Here is a 21615-nt window from a genome sequence, read left to right on the forward strand (position 1 = left end):
ATGTGCAATTATATTTTTGGTTGTGTTTGACTGATTCCCCCCTTTTTTTGGTAGTGCAGTCAAAAGTCTTTAATCCGGAATGATTTATAAATCCGGACCTCAAAGTTACAAACTTTCTGCACATGCGTAAACACATTATACCTTATGCATGCGCGTTTAATGTATAACGGATGGTATAAGCTAAGCTAAAATGATCTAATTATCTATTTCAGTTAATGTTGCAGATTGCGTTGTTCCTTAATCTTCGAATTGGATCCGGCTTATTATTTTTTGCAGACTGCTAGAGCAATTTTATAAAAGTAAGCTTGAACTTTCAATTATGTCAAAAAGAATTTCCAATTCTGGAGTTGCCAAAGGATCTACAAAGCGAAAGCATGTTTTGATGTCAATCAAAAAAAAGTGGAATTGCTGCAAAAAATGGATAAAGGCATATCCTTTGTTTCTCTAACCATTTCGAAATCTGTTTATCAATTTCACGCTGCTCTGAGTGGGGGGACGTCGCGGGGCGCAATGAACTGAAGTTGATCTGTCAGCACTATCCTTATCTTCAGGGCAGATGTTTTTATTTTATTCGGTTTATAATTGCTTCCTTACTAAATGTAGTATTTCATCTCGATGTACTCCATCTTTGATATGATTTAAATCAAATTCTTCGTCATTATAAATATCACGAATACACATCAAATAGTTTTCTGGTTGCAATTTTCTAATTTCGACTATGCGTAATGTATGCTTTTTACGCATGCACGCGTTGAAAGAAATGTTTAATAAAGTAAACAAATTAATATTAAGTTTTTTTTTGTAAATTTCGATACCCTTTAAATAAAAATTGCTCTTTATTTTATAAATTATGGTTTCATATTTTTAATTTTATAATTTCTGCATGCCATCTTACCAGATTTAAACTGATTATCTATAATCTGGAAAAACCGATATTCCGGAATCGTCGAAGTCTCGACGAGTCTGGATTAACGACTTTTGACTGTATTTTTCTTGACTTAAGAAACTGAAGAAATGGAAATTTTAAAGCAATTGCTTTAAACTATTAATAATAAGTAGCACACATTAAGGTGCTAAGCAGTACCTTGTTAACAGAAAAGTGTCTTTTTGCTGGTATGAATGCTACTATTTTGATTTGGTTGCATTCCTAGGCCTTGCTGCCCAAGAACAAAGCTTTATGTTTTATAGTTATATGATAATGTGAATGATTCTGCATAGTTTTTGTGATTCACTGCTTATGTACATAAATGTTCTGAGAAAAACTGAAGAAGCTAAATTTAACCACATTGAAAAAGTTCTTGATATAAAATCAATTCATGTTTGTAGAGTTGTGCTTACGTAATTTTTAACAGGAAATGTGTATATACAAGGTGGTTATAATTAAAACACCCCTACTCTACCACTATACATCGAACTACTAAGCGTAAAGGCTCCAAAATTATTGAACATACTATTCAAGACGTGGGGAAACGGATTGCGCGGAAAAAAAAGTTCCGGAAACACCGATAGATGGAGTTGTACAACAGAAAATATGTTGTAAAGACAAAAAGTACATATCTGTAACACATTTTATTCAAACATACCACAGATTCATATCACTAAAATCTTTACCAAACATTCATATCACTAGGACCTTATCGATGCAGAGAAGCTGCTCAATATGGTTCCCTTCAAGATGTAAAATCTGCAGTGTGTGGACAGCTTGTTCAACTGCGGATCGTAATTAGTTGATTGAGATGCTTTTCACATGCAGAGTGATACTGTCTTTCAAATCCACCAAGGTTGCCAGATGTTCACGATAAGCAAAATTTTTTAAGTAACCTCACAGCCAAAAATCGCAGTGATTAAGATCTAGAGAATGAGATGACCAGGTTGTCAGAAATGCATTACTCCATCATTAGTAAAATGTTGCCAAAGAAACTGCTGTACACAGTGTCCAACGTGTGCAAGTGCTCCATCTTGTATAAAAATAACTGAATCAAGACATTGGCGCTGAGCATGTTTACATACCTCCTGGTTGTCAGGGTTCATGTCACAGGGCCACTGCGCATAGCCTCTTCAGAAAAGAAAGGTTCCAGAATAAATATGGCTGTGAATCCACACCAGACTGCAACTTTCGGTGAGTGAAGTGGAATCTCTTGGAAGGTACAGGGTTTTTTCGTGTCCCAAATGTAACAGTTACTGTTCCACTTAAATTTAAACGTGCTTCATTAGTCAGGTGCAAAGGTCAGTTGCTTCTCCCTGTCGATGGATAGCAACTCCTGATTATGATGAATTTTGTACAGGTAAATATGCACCATTTTTCACGATACATTCTACACTGTACTATGGGGAAGACCCAAGCCCAAGTGCTGTCACACTAAACTTGCACAACTTCATCCTACAACATTATCCATCGATTGCTCTACAATATCAGTGGTTACATCTTCACCAACATCTAAACGAGTCGATTTGCGTCCTCGACTGGGCTGAACTCTTAAGATCTCCAGTTTTCTCAAATTGAGCAATCATTTTCCTGAGAGCTTGTGGAAGTAATGGTCCTTTGCATAAGTTCTTAAGTCAGCGAAACTCTCAAAGTGCAGCTGCAGCATTTCCTTTTTTTTCGTAAAACAATTTAACAAGCAAAGCATGTTCTGGAAGTGTAACAGCCATTGCTGATAAAACTGACATTTCCCCAGTTTTATTTCATTTTATGCCCAGAACAGTAGCTATGAACCAGGGTTGTTTTATGCAAATTTTCGTGTTTACAGTGCAAAATTGCAGTTATAAAGACAGTTTAAGTTCCTTCACTTTTTTTTTTTTTTTTTAATATATATATATATATATCATTATAGAAATAAAGAAGGAAAAATTCTATACCACATGTGCTTATTTGTTTGTGAGTGTTTGTGTCATTTCACATTTCAGCACATTTTCTGTTGTACAGCGCCATTTATTGGTGTTTCTGGAACTTTTTTTTTTCCCACGTAATCAGTTCTCCCATGTCTTGAATAGTATGCTCAACAATTTTAAAGTCTACACTTAAGTAGTTCAATGTATAGAGAGCTCAGAATGGGGGGTGGTGTTAATTTGACCACCTTGTATATGAATTAGTGTGGATGTTGAAGACAGGTAAGCATATAAAGGAATAGTTACAGTTGTAGCGACTGATTTAATACTTGTTTGCAATCTAGTATTTATTTTTTCAACGACAGTTGACGGATACTTTTGATCAATAATTAACAGTGTGATTTATCTCTAAGTGCACCCGCCCACCAGCGGCCGAGCGGTAAAAGTCGCTGAACACTGGTAGTTCGTCCGAGGTTCGAATCCCGCAAACGGGATGGCTGCATGGGTGTTTTCGTGGTTTTCCTCATGTGTAACATGTATACGAGCCAGTTTCCCTTAGAAAGTCCTCCACGAAGGCATGCCTCCCCCTTAGGCAGATAGCCCTAGTGTACTTTGCCATAATTAAATACACACACACTTTTAAGTGCACCCATTCATAAATCAGTTTTATACTTTTAAAAATGTTGGGCAAGAAATGGAAACAGCGACTGCAGCCTAGCTAGAGAAAGAAGTGAGGAGCTGTTGTGACATGTTCAAGATGAAAGTTAGTTCGTAATGATTTGGTTTTAAATTAGATTAATCCCTGTCAATTTTTAAAGTATCCAAATTTGAAATTATTAATTGGTCAAAGCTTTATGTAAGTCTCCACATCATAAGCTTTTATGTCAGAATCACATAACAAATATTAATTTTAAAAAATGCAATTTAATAAATTTATTATTAAGCAGTTACTATTTTTATGACAGAAAGGGGAAATTAGCTAAATTAAAGTGTAGAATTTAGGGACTTAGCAAACTAAAGCTAGAATTTTAATTCATGTATATTGTTATCTGACCTATTTATGATGAATACTAAAGGAACTATTAAAACATGCATTATTATGTATGTGGAACGATTTTTTTGTAAATTGACAAGGGGTGTGTAAAGGCATAAAGATGTAGTTGCAGTCACAGCAGATTTAAGTAATCTTTAGATTTTCATTGGCCAATACAAAATAAATTAGTGCAATAAATGCACCTATTCTACAGAATTTTGCATTATTGAAGACGGCAAGCAGTAGCAAGTTGACATGTATGAAGTGGAGAAGCAAATGCGCCGATTTCAAGATGAAAATCTTAGTCCATAGTGATGCAGTTGTGGTTTGCAATTTTCCCATTGGCTGATAAAAAGTTTTATTATTGGTTATAAGTTTATATTAGTTTATTATTATTTATTATAAGTAGTTGCTGTTTTCTGAACATAAAGAGACAATAGGCTAGTTAAAATGGAGATAGAAGAGACTATTGCACGTTGCAGTTAGAATTTTTCCTTACTCACATATATATATATGTACAGGGTGTTTCAGCACACTGGTTACAAACTTTCAGGACAGATACCGTTCATCTAAATGATGGAAAATGACAGAGCAGTGCATGGTTGGAAATAGTGTCCTGTGGCAGTAGTGACAGCTCAAAACAGAAGAAAGGAAGGACACAGAGTGAAAAAACATGTTTATTATGCTTACTACAGCAGAAATCAAGAAATGAGAGCAAAAACAGACAACGATCGTCATCAAAGAAGGTGTTTAAATTACAACCCTGGATCGTGATGCAGGCTTCACATCTCCAGCACATGAAATATCTGATGTTCTGGAAAATACTGGATGTGTTCCAGACTTCTTCAGGAGCTGCCACAATGCGTGCAACAAGTTCCCGAGCACTGTTAACGGGGGTTTTGTTCAGGTGAGGTATGGTGATCTTGCTGGCCAATGCAACAGACCACCCTTCCCAAACCATTGTTGAGAATACATTTCATTCAGGTGAAGACACACATCAAAGCTGTAATGGAGCATACCATCATGCTGAAACCATAATAAAGATGTTTTCTCATCCTGTTCTTGTCTTTCCTTCCTTGTGCTTTGTGTCGTCAGTACTGTGCCAGGAAGCATTTCCGTCCATGCATTGCTGTGATTTTCCGTAGTCTAGGTGTACTCTATCTCCTGAAAATTTGTAACTGCTCTGCTGAAATGCCCTATATGTATATACATACATATGCATTGTTGTGTATATATTATAAACATGCATTATTGCATGCCTTTCTGATTGAATTTCTGTAACATTTATATCCTTTGGATATTTCAGTTATAAATTGATGCCTTTAAATTACCTCAGTCTAATAACATAGATTTTTCACCTGTCAAAAACTAAAAATCGTAAGATTTCGCATCACCATTTCAATTGTGAGAATAAAACATCTAATGCTAATCTAAAACATAATTTTCTGAAAATTAGTAAACTGTAAAAACACAGCTTTGATTCAATTTCTCAATTTTCCCCTTCTTTTGTACATTTTTTTTTAAATGCTATCTGAAAATTCGATTTTTGCTCAAATTTTATTGAGAAATTATTTGAATTTTACATTTTGTCATTACAAAGTTAGTAAATGCTGTTGAAATAGTTTACATAATCTAGCAATTGGGTAAAAAAAAAAAAAAAAAAAAAAAAGAAAAGAAAATTAAGATAAACTCCCCCTTCCACATTGCCCTTTGCTTTTAAACATTTTGTGTTATCACTCCATATAAACAACATAGAAGAGGAAAATTCACCATCTTTGTCTCTTTTGATGCTACTAGTTAAATTTTTTCCATGCTGAGATATATCTTCCAGATATTTGTTGTGATTCAACTAAAATTCCTAAAAGTTCTTCGAAAGAAATTACCATTTTTAACAACTTTATTTTATTTAAATTTCTTACAAACACAAGTCTATTAACAGTTTACTAAGTTCTGTCATAAAAGTTTAATCAGTTAATAAAATATCACTAGAATATATTCTGTTGCCATTCCAGTGATGCACAGTTAATTTTCGTTTCTCAACTCCTGAATTGGCAGTTTATTATTTTGAATTTAAAATTCACAAAACAGTACATCTAGGGAGAAAATAAAACATCATTGTGAATTGTTTAACAACCAACAATTGTTACATAAGTTTTGGCAATAATAAGAAGTGTAAATAAATTTATAAGTGCAAAGATAAATGAAATACGAATGTAATAACCTTGAATTTCATTCAGCAAACTTTCTTAATAGTAAGCTTTATTTGAGGGGGGAAAAGAGTAATAAACTGATATATCACACATTTTGCTTTTAGTCTTATGCAGCTGCATAAAATATTCACAAGAGAAAGTAGTAATGTAAGTTAACTCATGTTTGAATAATTTTATGTTTATTATTTTGACCATATGCTGAGTAAAATGAAAACTGAAAGGCAGCAGTCTGAATAAGTCATGAACTTGGTTATTTACATTATAGCAAAGCACCTAAGGCCTATCTGTTTAAATGAAAGGATGCTTTTGTAGAAGATTTGTTAAGAGGAAAAAACTTCGCATTCACTTACATGTGAAGAAAAATACAAAAACCCGCTACAAATGGGTTTTGAACTCAGGCCAAACTGCCTGCATATAGTGCCCTTACCGCTGATAAGTATAGATGACTAGAAAAAATAATTAATGGTAACCAAGTTGTTAGCTTGAGCTAACTAACCAAGAGATGTGTTTCTAGTTTGAACAATATCAATCTTAATTTCTTTTTCAAAGAGGAATAAAAAAATTTTTTTTTTTTTTTTTTTAAGTAGCTAATTTGGCACCCTACCTAAACCCATTGTTGAGGCTTCACTTGGGCACTTGGCCTCACTCTTGTGCAGGCTCTGCATAAATGTTGCATTAAGCTGTACGAAACTGATAGTGAATAGGAAAAGAAAGTCCTTTCACTTGACAGTATATTCTAGTAACAAGGCTATTTTTTAAAGAGGATTCTGATGGTTGAACAAAAATTTCTTCCTCATAATAGTTGTATAAATTTAAGAATAAGGGTTTTATGTAATAAACTAACATGTCTATTATTTTTTATATTTTTCAAATTTGCATCAATATCATGCAATTTACCACCAATTGTGAATGTAAGTTGATTTAGTTTCTATATTAAATTGCCAATATTTTCATCATTCTTCAAATAATGTTTAGAAAACAAAATCTTAAATGTAAGGGATAAAAAAGTTTTTTCATAGTTAATAATATTAAACTGGAATATTGTTTAGCTGCATAATATTGAATGCCACAGAATATTGTTTAGCTCCATAATTTCAAATGTCACATTAGAATATTAAATTCCATAATATTATTTAATATTGTTTTATTTCATAATATCCCTTTCCTGTAGATTTTAGTACTTTGAGAAAGGAATCTTCATTTGAGGATGCATTGCAAAAGCTGCAGTTATTGATACTAATTTATGTGGCTATTTCTGGGAGTAAATAAGTTACAATGTAGTAAATAATTTAATTAAAAATCTGTTTGTTCTCTTACTGATATTTTTTACATTTTATACAATCATGAAAGTGTTGTAAGCTTTGTTCTGTAATCCTCCAGCTTGTCAAATCTTATGAGTATGTCCAATATTTTTCTTAGTACTTTTAACTAAGTGCATATATGTACAACTTGAAATGTATCTAGGTAGTATCTAGTATATTAAGAGAATGAAAGTTTAAGTATTAGCAGGGGTATTTTAAAAATATTATTATTATTTAAAAAAAAAAAAAAAAAAAAAAAAAAAAAACTCGCATTTTCAAGAAAGTTTGTATGTCAGAACCAGTCCTTAGCGGGTTGGAGAATTAAGGAATTTTTCTTTTAAATTTTTATAATCATTACAGTTCTTGTTGAACTGTAATTATATATATGATTTTGAAGAATTTTTATAGTTATTTAATACAGTGATTGTGATAGCTAAACGTAATATGTTTTAAGAAGAAAGATTTACTTCTCTTATGGTGATTGTTATAAGTTTAATGGAGAATATTGGTAATTTTCATTTTGTTACCTTATTATTACTTTTATTATAGTTGTCATTTATTGCAGCTTCCTGTAAGATGACATTGTTAGTTTGTTTTTAAGTAATGTTGTTTTCTTGTGTCAGTTTTGCTTTTGCTATATTAAATTCTGATATTTCTTTTTATTTAATTGTTTAGCGAGAATTCGTTTCCCTTCTATTCAATTTTGTGTGCTGGTTTAACGATTTACAACTGAATGATTCCGAAATTGCTTTGTACTCGGCTGTTGTGCTTCTGACTGCTGGTAAGTTGTATTTTTATTAATTTTTCTAGTATTTACACATTATATTTTCCTTGAAAGATATATATTATCCCTGTTTATAAATTAAGTAGGTATTATACAGAATTTTATTTATAATACTGTACAGTACTCTTAGCATGTATTGCAAATAAAAAACAATCGATTTTCAATGCCTACATGTCGTAATTAATGCTTGCAATGCTACATTTGCTGATACAGTCAAAAGTCGTTAATTCGAACACCCATAATCCGGAATGATCTATAATCCGGACCTCAAAGCTAAAATCTTTCTGCGCATGCGCCGCGTTGATGCATACGCATAGGCATTTTACGCGTGCGTGCAAGACATTTACGACTGCACATATGTGTTTGTGCAAGCGCAGAATACGTTTTCGCGTGCACGTTTAATGTAAAACGGACGATATAAGCTAAAATTATCTATTTCAGTTAATGTTGATGATTGTGTTGTTCCTTAATCTTCGAATTGGATCCGGCTTATTATTTTTTGCAGAGTCCGGATTAAAGACTTTTGACTGTATTTCATTAAAAGAAGTTGGAAGGATTAATACAGAGATTTTCAGCAGTCGCATAGAAATGCATTCTAGATATTGCAGCATCACTTAAAAGATCAGTATATTTGTGCTAGAAATATAGTTCTAGATAACGTCCCTTCAGTATCCAGAATGCATTCAGAGTGGTGAAATTCCAGCTTAAAAATGTTTTGGATTTCCTGTATGAATGAATATTCAGGACCTGGAGAACCTGAGGACCAGTGTACGCATCTTGAAGAAATTATATGCCGGTGTAGTGGCCATGAATACTACATAAATTCACATTACAGTAAAATCTTAGCGAAAAAATTTAATTACCATTTGATCTTCCTAATAATTTCCTTCTTATGCTGTATATGCCATGGATGATCGTAGATCATCAGGATGTGTCTTGTTGTAAGCATGAACTGTTGGAATACTTAATTATCTCAGTATTATTTTCTTTAACTAACATTAGATTACTAAATACTTAAGACACAATAACACGCCGAATAAATACTAATTTAGAAGTCAAACAACAAAATTCAGCGTAATATTTACAAAATTTTCACTGGACTAGTTTCGATGGTTTTACCGAACCACTATCCTCAGCTGCGGTTTTTTGTTGTTTGACTGAATTTTGTTGTTTGACTTCTAAATTAGTATTACTAAATACTGTCAAAATATTGCTTTTGAAAGCAAAAGTGATTGAAAAGTTTTATTTTTCTTGACAAGAAACTGGTCAAGGATAGACTTATGAAAAAACTGTATTGCCAGCAACTGAGTTTAGGCTTTAAATGTCAACAATTAATTGAACAAAAAATTGGGTGGAGAAAACCATTGTGCTTGGCATATGTTATGCAGTAGCAGGATAATGCATGCCATCTTCATATTTTTCAACAGTCTGTTTATTCAACTCCATGGTGATTTTTAGAATTCTCTTCATTACTTATTCTTCTCAATAACTTCTCTAAAATTTACTGTTAATGAATTTACAAAATACACATCTGAAAAAGCACATTATTGCTAGAAAATTCAGAATTACAACTCAGTTTGTTTACTGAATAGTTACAACAATGTACGGATAATCATGGGTAGTCATAGCATAGTCTCAGAAGAGGTAAACAAATGTAGTGCACACATCCAAACAAATACTGTGTACAAGCAATATTAAAGCATATATAAAATACAGTACAAAGTATGAGATATGGACATCCAATATTCAGAATGTAAAGTCCAAATCTCAAAGCCTGGCAACCTCTCTCTCTCTCTCTTTTTTTAAGGAAGTTTTGTGTTTTTCTGCATGTGCATTTGATTTTTTCCTCCCATAATAAAACAGATGGAGGGTCCTGATTCTTAATCTCAGTTCAGCACTAAACAAAATATCTCGTTGAAGAAACAATGATTTTAGCATAAATTTGTGTGATCAATAATTTGGTTCCATAGCTAAGGGTATCTGCCTGGCATACATCTCACACCTAAACATTCTTTGATTTTACCACTACTAATATTTTATATCTCTGACCCCCAACCTGGCGAATCATTATTTATTACGTTTTGCTTTCATCACCGCATGTTTATCAACACATTACAACTTGAGTAATGTCTCATGCAGCGATGCCTAAACAATTTTTTTATATTAGTAATTGAACAACAAATAAAAAATGATTAAAAATTTAAGTTAAATGCACTAAGAAATGTTGACCAAGAAAAATTTAACAATTTCTTTCCATATGCTAAAAACGGATTTTGTTAATAATACTCATAGGCCAAAAGATTACATTTGCTGCTCTTTGAATTAAGAATAACTGATTTTTATTAACATAAACCCAGAACCAGTGCCAGAGCTCAAATGGCCACACCAGGTGGCGAAATTTATGGAAAGCACTGGTAAAAAAAATATTAGGGCCAGCAAATATTTGGAACTTGGTAATAGAATTTAGGACCCGCAGACACTGCATCAGGCGGTTCGATATCTAGCGTCGGCCATCGATAAGCCTTAAGCGTAGGCCATCGATAACTATATATGACACAAGAAAATGGAAAAAGGAATTTTTTGAATTTTTCATAGATTCCAACACCCCACTCGCAATGAATAACAGAACAATTATTCGTTATCATGGCAAAGTGATAATTAAATGGGTCAGACAGTGTGCTATTGACAGATTCAATGCTAATGGCTCAAAGAAAATATTTCGTGGAGAAATGAACTTAAAAACTGAGTGCACCTATTTGACAGGTTGGTTAACCAAATTTAAAAATTGCCGGGTATAAGGCAATTAAAAATTTCAGTTTAAAAAGCTTCAGCTGATACTGAAGCTGCTGAACAATATCAGATGAATTCATTAATAGGGAAAAGTTATCTCCAGAACAAATGTACAGAAGTGATGAAAGTGGTCTTTTCTGGCATTATGTACTGCAAAATACCATGGCAACCTCTACAGAAAAGGTTCCAAAGTGAGACTTAACAATTTTAATATGCATTAACGCATAAAAGTAAACTTTTTGTAATCGTAAAAAATACAGAACCTCAAGCATTTAAAGAAGTGAAGATTTTCCCCATTACATTATCATGCAAATAAAAGAGCATGGATGACACAAGCATTGATGAATGATTGATTTGACAGTCATTTCATATTTAAGGCTCAGCAACATTTGAATTCGGTTGATTTACCTGATGACGCAAAAATTGTCCTGATTGTAGACAACAGTTCGCCTCATACTTCACTTAAAGTTTTAGTGAAAGTAATGTATTCGTATTATTCTTTCCTCCAAATTATACATCCATCATTCAGCCTATGGATATCAGAATAGTGCACTCCTGAATGCAAATATAAAGTAGTATTTTTAAAATCCATGTTAAATTTCTTGAATAATGGCAAGAATATTCAAGAATTTTTAAAATATTTTAGCATAAAATCTGTTGTGTGGAGCATTGCAAGATCATGGGAGGATGTGTCTCCAGATACTTTAAAAAAATGCTTGATATAATTTATGGCCAGCTGTCATATTTCATGGTGAGGATGATGAAGATGATAGCCACGAATTTGAAGGTTTTCAGATATCGCAACCCAAAGGTTAAATTTTCTAACTAATGGATTTTGTAAAGATATGCGGAAAAGTGGGAATAAATGAAGATGATATAATAGAAGCTTTTCATTGTGATGATAATGCCCCAATCATCACTCAATTAATGGACGGCGAAATCTGTGGTACATTTCTAGATCCAGAAAATACCACTACCGATAGTGAAGAAAGTGGCAGAGAGGTTATTGAAAACGAAAAAATTTCGATTGACAAGTTGGTCTGAATTCTCAACACAGCAATTACAGGACTTAAAAAAAATGGATCTTTGTAACTGAACAAGAAATTATATCTGTCTATAGAATTAAGGAGAAAGTATTAGCACAAAAAGCAAAGCAACTTAAATAACTTACATTGAAAGAAATGTTTAATAAAGTAAACAAATAAATATTAAGTTGTTTTCTTAATGTAGGTCAAATCTGAAACTGTTTTTTGAAGACTTGGATTCCAGGATGCATGCAAGAGATAATAGCTTTTGCTTTATGCGATTGTCACTTTTCCATAATATGTTTGACACTGGTTATGTTGGCTGAATAATTTTTGCCTCTTTAGATAGATTGACAGTGCATTCTCATAAACTGCATGAAGCATTTCCTATACTTTTATAAATTTAGTTTAATTTTAATGTTGGAACGTTTCTTTCAGATATGTTATTTATTCAGAAATGGATAATTCTCCATACATACTCCACATACTTTACAATCACGTGTTTAAAATAACACGACTAAAATATTTAACAGTTATCTTTATGAACTTTTTTTGATTTGTATTGGAAAGTATAAAGTTACCATCCTTATATATATTAAAAGAAAATGTTTTTGATTTCCTGTATTGAATTATCAGCTGATATTTTTTTTCAAATTAATAGTCATGATTTGAAAATTATATTAATCTTTTCTCTTTCAGAGCGAGATGGCATATATGATCATAAATCTATTCAGCAGAGGCAGGAAGAATTAATTGAAGCACTAAAATACCAATTAAATGAAGACCATCCAAATGAACCTCATATCTTCGTTACCCTTATTTCCAAATTACCTGAGTTACGCACGCTGGGAGAGAAACATTTAGAACATTTGAGGTGGTTCCGAGCCAACTGGGCACATCTGAAACTGTCACCATTGTTTGCTGAAGTTTTCGACATTCCAAAATCTGAACATGATCTAGCACAACGATAGTAGTGTAAGTTCTGCTTTTTATTTCAAAATACAAATCTGTTTACTTTAATTAGAGAATTGAGTATTTCTAGTACTTTTATAAATGTTATTAGTGATGTATAGTTTTTAGCATTTATATTGGTCATTAAGTCATTTTTAATTTGAGCATAGTAAGGAAATATGTGGTCTGCTGATTTTTTTTTAAAGAAATAGGCTTAAAATGAAAAATGTTGTTATATTAAAAATATATTTTAGTTGCTTTTGTTTTAGTGGCTTTGGCAAGAAATGAATGGTTACCGATGCACACAGGCAATTTATTTAGTGTGTACACTATGTGATTTGTTTGAAATATGTATGAAGAAGCAGTTTAATATAAATTTGAATTTATTGTTTTATTTAATACATTTAAATAAACATAATATAAATTTAAAATTATAATAATAATATAAATTTGAATTCATTATTTTATTTAATACATTTAAATGCACTGTTGGCCCACCAGCGGGGTGGGTGGTAAAGACGCTGAACACTGGTAATTCGGTTCGAGTTTTGAATCCCGTGAACAGGCTGGCTGCATGGGCGGTTTTGTGGTTTTCCCCATGTGTAATGTGCATATGAGCCAGTTTCCCTTAGAAAGTCCTCCACGAAGGCATCCCTTCCTATAGGCAGATAGCCCTCGTGCACTTTGACATAATTGAATAATCCAATCCATCCTAAATGCACTGTTTTCTGGAAGCAATTTATTTAAAATAACCAACACATAAAACATGCCTTCTTTTAAATGGACACTTTCTAATGGTCACAGTTCAGCAGTTGCTGCTAGTAATGTATCAAAATGCATTATCACAACTGACATGATGCTTATAACATTTTTTCTCCCATCAACAGAAGATTGAAAATAGTAACCATATATCAAATATTTAGCAAGAAAAACTGGAAAATTTTCACTAGTTGAAAAACTTCATGCACATATGTAAATCGATCATTTGCTTCTTGCCTAAGCAGAACTGTGCAAATTACCATTTGTGGCCCTATCCTCCAGTGTTTTTTTGCAAATGCCATCAGATTGTCTGTTAGTGTTTCTATGTACTTAGGCGAATCTTGCTGACCATCTAGAAAGGTGAAACCAAAAGCTGTCTACACCATACAGATCTACCTCCATTGTTCTTTTGAAATAGCTCTGAGGCTCTTTTCATAAGTCGTGCCAGTAGTGGAATGCGTGTTGGGACCATTTGGATTCCAATTTTTTTATCACTGAAAATTACAGAGATATATTTATAACCATATGCCATGTGGTTCCATTGTAATCTCTTTCGTTTGTGAAGCTTTGAGAGTGTTAATGATTGAGCCATTTTTACGTGAATCGTATAGCCAGGCTGTTTAATTTGCCTGTGAGCAGCAGTATTTTTAGATACTTGCAATCCACAAGGAAACCGACTTATAATTCGGCATTAAAACTACTTACTATTAATTTGGCAAACCGCCATTTTCTGTGTCAAAGTCATTCTTTGTCCGTCTATGGCTAAAACTGCTCTTCACTCCCGGTCTTCCTGAATGTGGTTTTGGCTGATGTCGCTTCTTTCAAGATATTGCACGATGATTCATGCTTAAGATCAGTTCTGAAGTTTCAGAATTTTTTTAATAGACGTACTGTGCAATTTAAGGTTCAGAATCATATTAACTTCAAGATCAAAAAGTTGCGTACTTTGCCATACTTAACTCAGTTCAAATGATATTGGAGGTTTTTTTATATTGGAGGTTTGAATGAGGGCATTACCATATAAAAGGCTCAAGTTCTCCCCATCATGATTATTGCTAACCAATTTGCATAAAATTACATTTGTCTATAAACTTTTGAAACACACATTTTTATTTCATTGTACTAAGTAATATAGATATATAGATGGAATAAAGGACTCCTTTATCCAAAAGGGATTTTAAAATTGAACTCATTTTTAGTGGATTCAGAAGAGATTGTCGTGGCATTTGTACATTAAAAAATATGTATGTGTCTCTCGTAACTCAAAAATTGGTAACGTCAGGAAGTTGAAATTTTGTATATTTAACTGCTATAATGTGTGGTTGTAACAACCCTTTTTGGCTGCAATCAGCTACACCAATATATATATATATATATATATTTATACCCACACTGTAACCTGGCTCAATAAGCCCAGTTTTGTTCTTATATGTTGATAAATTGTGCATTTTTTGCTTTAAAAGTGATTGAATTATGTTCTGGTTAAGGTTTTTATGCCTTTCATTAATGTGTATGCAGTAGTTGTAGAATTAACAACAATGTAAAAGTTGTTAAGTGGAACTAAGCCTAACAAATCCACCTTTTGTGTACATTTGAAACTCCTAAGTTTGCACACCAACTTGAATGTCATTTTTCTAAGTGGGACTAAAAGTAAACTTTGAATTTTGCCCATCAAAAAACCTGTCTTCCTGCGCACTGGCCGAATTGCTTGTTTTTGCACATTTTTTAAAATTGTATTTGGTTAATTAAGACACAATAACATGCCAAACGAATGCTAATTCAGAAGTCAAACAACAAAAATCAACGTTATATTTTCAAAATTTCACAGGGCAGCTGAGGATAGTGGTTCGGTAAAACCATCGAAACTAGTCCTGTGAAATTTTGAAAATATAACGTTGATTTTTGTTGTTTGACTTCTGAATTTGTATTTGGTTTTTTATGTTTTTCTGCATTTAACTATTTTTAATGATGTTTTGAGTTTTTAAGTATATTTGCCTTGCTGCAAAGTGAAAACTCAATTAATTGAATGAGAAATATATCTCGAATGAAATTTGAGGAATGTGGTGTCCACATCAGAATATTTTATTTTTTCTAAAAGGCAAATCGATATTTTCGTTAAATATTTACTCAAACGCATGACACATGCCTAATATTTTAATTGGTTAAACATTTCTATTTTTCTTGAACATGTAATTTACTTGAGTCTGTGTACTTTGGGGACAGAGTGTATATGTATGTAATATCGCGGAAATTTCACTATCTTTAAATTAATTCTATTAAATTCTTCATATTGTTTTTTACCGAATGATGATAAACAGATGCTCCACAAAATCCTGTCAGTCTGAAATGGGGGTAAAATAGGTTTCATAGCATTGTAGAGTTGAAAAGTTTTTATATGAAATATTGTTTGATAATAAACTTAATAGGTGAAGCATAAATAACTCACACTTATAACATAAGGATGGTCTAAGTAAATTTTAACTCTGACCTGACTTGTTATAGGAAGGCTTTAAAAACTTTGTTGAATGAATTTAAAATCTGACTAAAACTTCTTATTGATAAAAACATGTGTTACATTTTACCTGTATTTAATAGTTTTAATTCCTTCTAAATTGAAGCAAACTGAAAATTTTAGTGTGGTTTGCCAACAAAATTAGTAATTTTGTCTTATGTTTTTCTTAATGTGAATGTGGCTACGAGCTTATTTCCTTTCGAAAATCTTCCACAAAGACATTCCTTCCCTTAGGCACAGAGAAATTAGGTTTCATTAAAGAAATTATGATTGATTATTCAATAAGCTCTTTTCTTTGATCCTATGAATTGAATTTCTGTTTTACTCGCATCGAGATATTTTCAGTTATTTTAAGATTTGATAATTGAGCAGACCATTGCAATTTTTTGATTAACTTAAAAGAAAATTGTCTTTCTACTATTAGTTCTTGGTGGCTTGCACATTGCATTATTATCCTGAAAAATGAAAGCATTGTTTTGAAACACGTTGCAAGGAAAAGACCTTTTTTCTTCTGCAATGTGAATGTCAGCACACCTTACAATGCTGAGATAGAATCCTATAACCTAATTGCAATAGGATGCATAGCAGTTGCTGCAATAGGATGCATAGCAATCTTTCATTGCGGCTGCATTATGCAAATGTGGCTTCTTTATTGGTTGTCAAAAAAGTGTTGTTTCACTACTCCAGGCAGTTCAACATCATTGATCCATAGGTCATCATGTATGATCACATCCCACTGTAGTCACTTAAATTTATGTTTTTCAACAATTGAAGCTCATTTGCCTTATTAGCTCTTAAGCCATTTTCATGTTTCTAATAACATTTTACCCGGAAACATTAACACGAGCATATCTGCCACTTACCCTCAATTTTTCACAAGTATCAAAAGGATCTTTAAAGATTTGTCATTTTGTATCATACTTTTCCTTGGGCCTCTCTTTTTGTGGCAATCATCAGATTTCTAGTTAAATTTAAGTTATAAATGTATCTATGAATTGCCAAGTAATGATAACATAACTAGGTTTTGAAGCACTTTGATGACAAGATAATTCTTCATTGTGAAGTGTAATAATTTTAGTTGATGTAACTTGCAAGTGATATTCTTTTAACTAACATAAAAGAAATTCAGACTATTTTTGTTGTTCGATTTCAAATTTTTCAATATTTTTGTTTCAAGTTTTTTACATTGAAATGTATGAAGTTATTTTACTCGAGTATGTATCTGTAATTACATCATACTAACATCCACTTCTGTAATATTCTTTTGAGATAACTTACCATGTGATCTAGAAGTAACAGAAAAACTAAAATTCAAAAATTTTCCAAGTGTAATAGTAGGGAAAAAATAATTTTTATATATATATATAAAATATTTTGCCAGATAAGATTGTCACCAACTGGTGGTGCTTTTGTTGTATCTTAAGTTTGTACAGTGACATAGCAAAAGTACTTATGGTGTTGTGTGATGTCTGACAGGCATTCTCATGGTTGCTGGCTGTTGTGTTGAAGGTTTGTAATGCTAGATGTTTCACAAACTGTGCTGCCCTACAGCATGAAATTCTGACGCAATAGTAGCGCTGCCTGTTGCTGAAAATATAACTATTTCGGAAGTAAATTCTTTCATTGTTTAAAAAAAAAATCCCATGTCTGTTTGTTTGTTATTACAGTTATCATTTTTCAGTTGTAATGCCCGTGAATAAATTTGCAGAAAATCATGAAAATGAATAAATAATATTGTAGTTTAAATAAAAAGTAACAAATTTTGCATACAGTATTTATATACTGAAAGTAGTCTGTATTGTATTAAATTCTTAAACATAAGATTTAAATAAATCAATTAAAATAATAAATCCTTCTCAAAAAGAGGAGATGGGAAAGAAAAAATTATTGGATTTTAGACTTGTTAACCCTTTGACTGCTCAATTTGTGGACCAAAATCGCTCAGAAAATTGTGTGTGTGTGTGTTTCCCCCCCCCCCCCCCATATTTAAAATTTATATATATTGGCGAATTGAAAAATGCACTTTTTCTTTCTAGAAAATATTTTTTATATAGATTTTTATGATGAGAAACTAAGTTGCTAAAAAAACCAATTTCAGATGTTATCACCAAAAAAATCTTTTTTTTTTAAATTTCAGTTGAATTACAGTTAATTTCTATTTATTGCATAATATAAAAAAGTAAAATGTATCAAATTTAAGAAAATATAAAGCGCTAAGGGAAAAATACCTTAGAAATGCAGTTTAGTATGATAGAGTTCAAAGCAAAGTCCAACTTCAGTCTTTGCACCAGATTCAATTAATCTAATTATTAATCTAATCAGTAAATCTAATTAATAATTAAATTAAATAATCAAGATAATCGCTGTACGTTTTCTAGCGGCCATTTCTGTAAGAAAAAAGCGGCAAAAAGTGAAGTTTGAGCGCTAATACCACATGCCTTCAAATGCCGCAATTTAGTAGACAACTAACGATATATATTGCCCAAAACGTAACTAAACCCCTGATACTGTATATAATATAATTTATTTCAATGGTTAAATGGGGGGAAAACGTAATGCACTTTTCAATAAAGGAAGAACAACATATGCCCGCAGGATGAGCAAATTTTTCTACATTTGAGTTGCCTGTGGAAATAGTGGAATGATCAGCCAGAGGGTTGATTCAGCAGACCTCAGAGCAGAAGTTTTTTTTATTATTTCTTGTTTATAGTAGGGAGGTTCTTGGCAGACCTTGTAATAAATCTTACATTGTCTATATGTATTGTATATTTGTGTCTAATTTGATTTTTTTCCCCTATTCAGATTCAAATGATTCGACATGCAGGCCATGAATTCAGATCAGCTCTATGTAACCGAATGATAGTGAATTACCTAGTACAATTCAATGCTTTGTTCTGTGAATGTATAAATTATTAGCCTTTAAAAAAGAACTATGTTGTGTTGAACTCTGTGCATTTCATCTTTATTTCATCCTGTAGATACCATGTCTTGGGGCCACATCTAATTTTTATTTATTGGTCTTCACAAGGATAGTTTCAAAATTTGAAATTTTTCCTGCAAAATTAGGCATTATGAGTATCATAGTTATGATATAGTTGTAGTAGTCTGAATTTATGAAATCAGTATGTTAAATGAGCAGTATCAAAAATTTTGATTATTTTTTGTTAGTTTTACCTTTATGGTTCAGAAATTTTAGAAAAGAAGTGATGTCTTTTGATTTACATGAATGTTTTGCTAGTAATAATTCAGAGTTTGAATTGATTTTATATAGTATTGTCATCACTATGATACTGATATGTCTAATATGTTTATTTGTTGTAAATAATGCAAGCACTAATCTCTCAGCTTTATAATTAATTGTAGCTGTTAAAAGTTCAAGAGCTTTTGTGTTTGTGTCACTTGGTATTTTGAAACTTTTCTATATTGCCATCATAATCAAAATGTATTGTTACATATGCTCTTTGAGAGCACTCAAAATGGAATTGAAATGTTTATCTTTTGTAAGTTTTTTGTTATTTCATTTTTAATTATGTACCAGTTAATCAAAAGTAGCTGGAATGTTTGTTTAACACTTAATAGTATTTTAAAATTGTTTTTATTACACAATATTGTACATACTTTTCCATTTTATCAGGGATATTGTCCCTGTCCCTTCATATGACATATATTATTTTTTGGTGAAAGTATGTTAGTTTTGCTCTTGTGATGAAAATATGTACAAACCTCGAACAACATTTTTGATCTCTCGATATTTCTTTGGAAAAATTCTGTTCTGTTTTTGCTTCTCTAAATTTGTGACTTTTTCTTAAAGTTATAATTTATAGTCATTTACTGTAATTTTTTATGTCAGTTGGTTAAAAAAAAATTTGGCAATCTGTACACTGGCCAAATTTTCAAGAATGTGTGGAGACTATGCAATGAAACCTGTGATTGTGTACAGAAAAATGTGAGCTACTGATATAAACCTTGAAATATGGAGAGATTTTTTGATAAAATATGTATAAGTATAAAATATATTTATATATAGACACATATATTAATGTGTATTCAGAAATATGTATGAGAATTGAACTAAAATGTGCCGTGAATGTACTATCGTGATTGCCCGAGTGAGAAATGTTTTAATGTGCAGAAACTAAGAATTATTTTAATACATTTGTGCACAAATTTTAAAAAGATCAAATTATTGTACTTATTAGTGAATAAAGCATTAATGTTTCTAAATTTAATTGAAATTTCAAAACAGTAGTGATGGGATATAATTTTCAATTGGGTAAGTATACTGGGGCTCTTTCATAGTATTGAATTCTTTATCTGTTAGGTGATATGGAATCTCCATAAGTTTTTACTTTTATATATAATATAGATATGTACGTATGCATATTGTATAGAATCTTTGCAGTGATGATAGATGACAAATTTGATGCTATATTGAAAATATTTTTTAACTTCATCTAAGTGTCCACAGACGATTTTCTTTTCTGTTGAAGCTAACTGATAACAATTTATGTGAAAGTTAAGTGAGCAAGTAGTAAAATTGCCAGAGCCCTTTAAACCATCACTGCCAGATTAAGGGTGTTGGCCTGGCTTTCTTTGTATTACCGACTACTTAGCTGTTTTTGTTTCTAAACCAATAAATCAAAACATTTGTGGTTTGAATTACTGACTTTTGAATTAGCACACTTTCACACACACTGTATAAAATACATTTTAGTGTTTTACATTCATTTCAATACAATTAAATAAAACTGTTATACTATAAGAGCATTTCATATTTTATATATTTAATTGGATTTTCAGCATATGTAAAATGGAGGGAATTAGTGTAATTGTAGCATAAACAGTTTATAATTTTGTAAATGTAATTATAAAAATAAGTGTGTAGGGCAAACAGGATTTTCTAGTAATGGTACAAACAATGACATATGGTTTATATATGTTAATTAATTGCCAAATGCATAAACAAGGTATTCTGATACTCGGTATAAATATTTGTTACAAGGACTGGGGATGATCTAAAGCATTTTTGAACGCATAACTGAGAAGCGTAGCATAGAATGTAATAGCTAAATATAAATCATAATAATATAACCCTAAAATGGAACCAAAATATCAATAGAATTAATGTTAGCATTTACAGATTTGTCACACAAAATATCTCTTTTTAAAAAAGAATTGTACCTGATATCAATAGCTGAAACTCTTAAAGCTGCAGATATGCATAATATTTTCAGAAATTGGCTCATTAATGTTTTCAGCATTTGTAAGTAAATGCAGATCAGTTTCTTTTTCAAAAATCTTATTCAGAGGCATTTTTGCCTAGATAGACAGCTGTCATGGGCCTTGTCCTAATTATGTTGGAATTTTTTTATTTGTATATGCAATTAACTTGATGGTAGATAAAATTTTTATTAGAGATTG

The 21615-nt window shown here is 31.7% G+C and overlaps 1 protein-coding gene across 1 annotated transcript in view; it reads left to right on the top strand.

The window, feature by feature from the left end:
* LOC118183870 (ecdysone-induced protein 78C-like) overlaps nt 1–20853 on the top strand; it is a 184343-nt gene extending 163490 nt beyond the window's left edge. The window contains exons 6-8 of the mRNA XM_085822617.1: nt 8049–8154; nt 12672–12947; nt 18997–20853. Coding sequence (XP_085678743.1) covers nt 8049–8154; nt 12672–12943 — 378 coding nt within the window. The 3' untranslated portion in view covers nt 12944–12947; nt 18997–20853. The remainder of the gene's footprint in view (nt 1–8048; nt 8155–12671; nt 12948–18996) is intronic.
* Nucleotides 20854–21615: the final 762 nt, after the last annotated feature.

Source organism: Stegodyphus dumicola, chromosome 8, assembly GCF_044657685.1.
Source record: "Stegodyphus dumicola isolate Sdum_Otavi_A_Nest chromosome 8, ASM4465768v1".
NCBI classification, from domain to species: Eukaryota; Metazoa; Arthropoda; class Arachnida; order Araneae; family Eresidae; genus Stegodyphus; species Stegodyphus dumicola.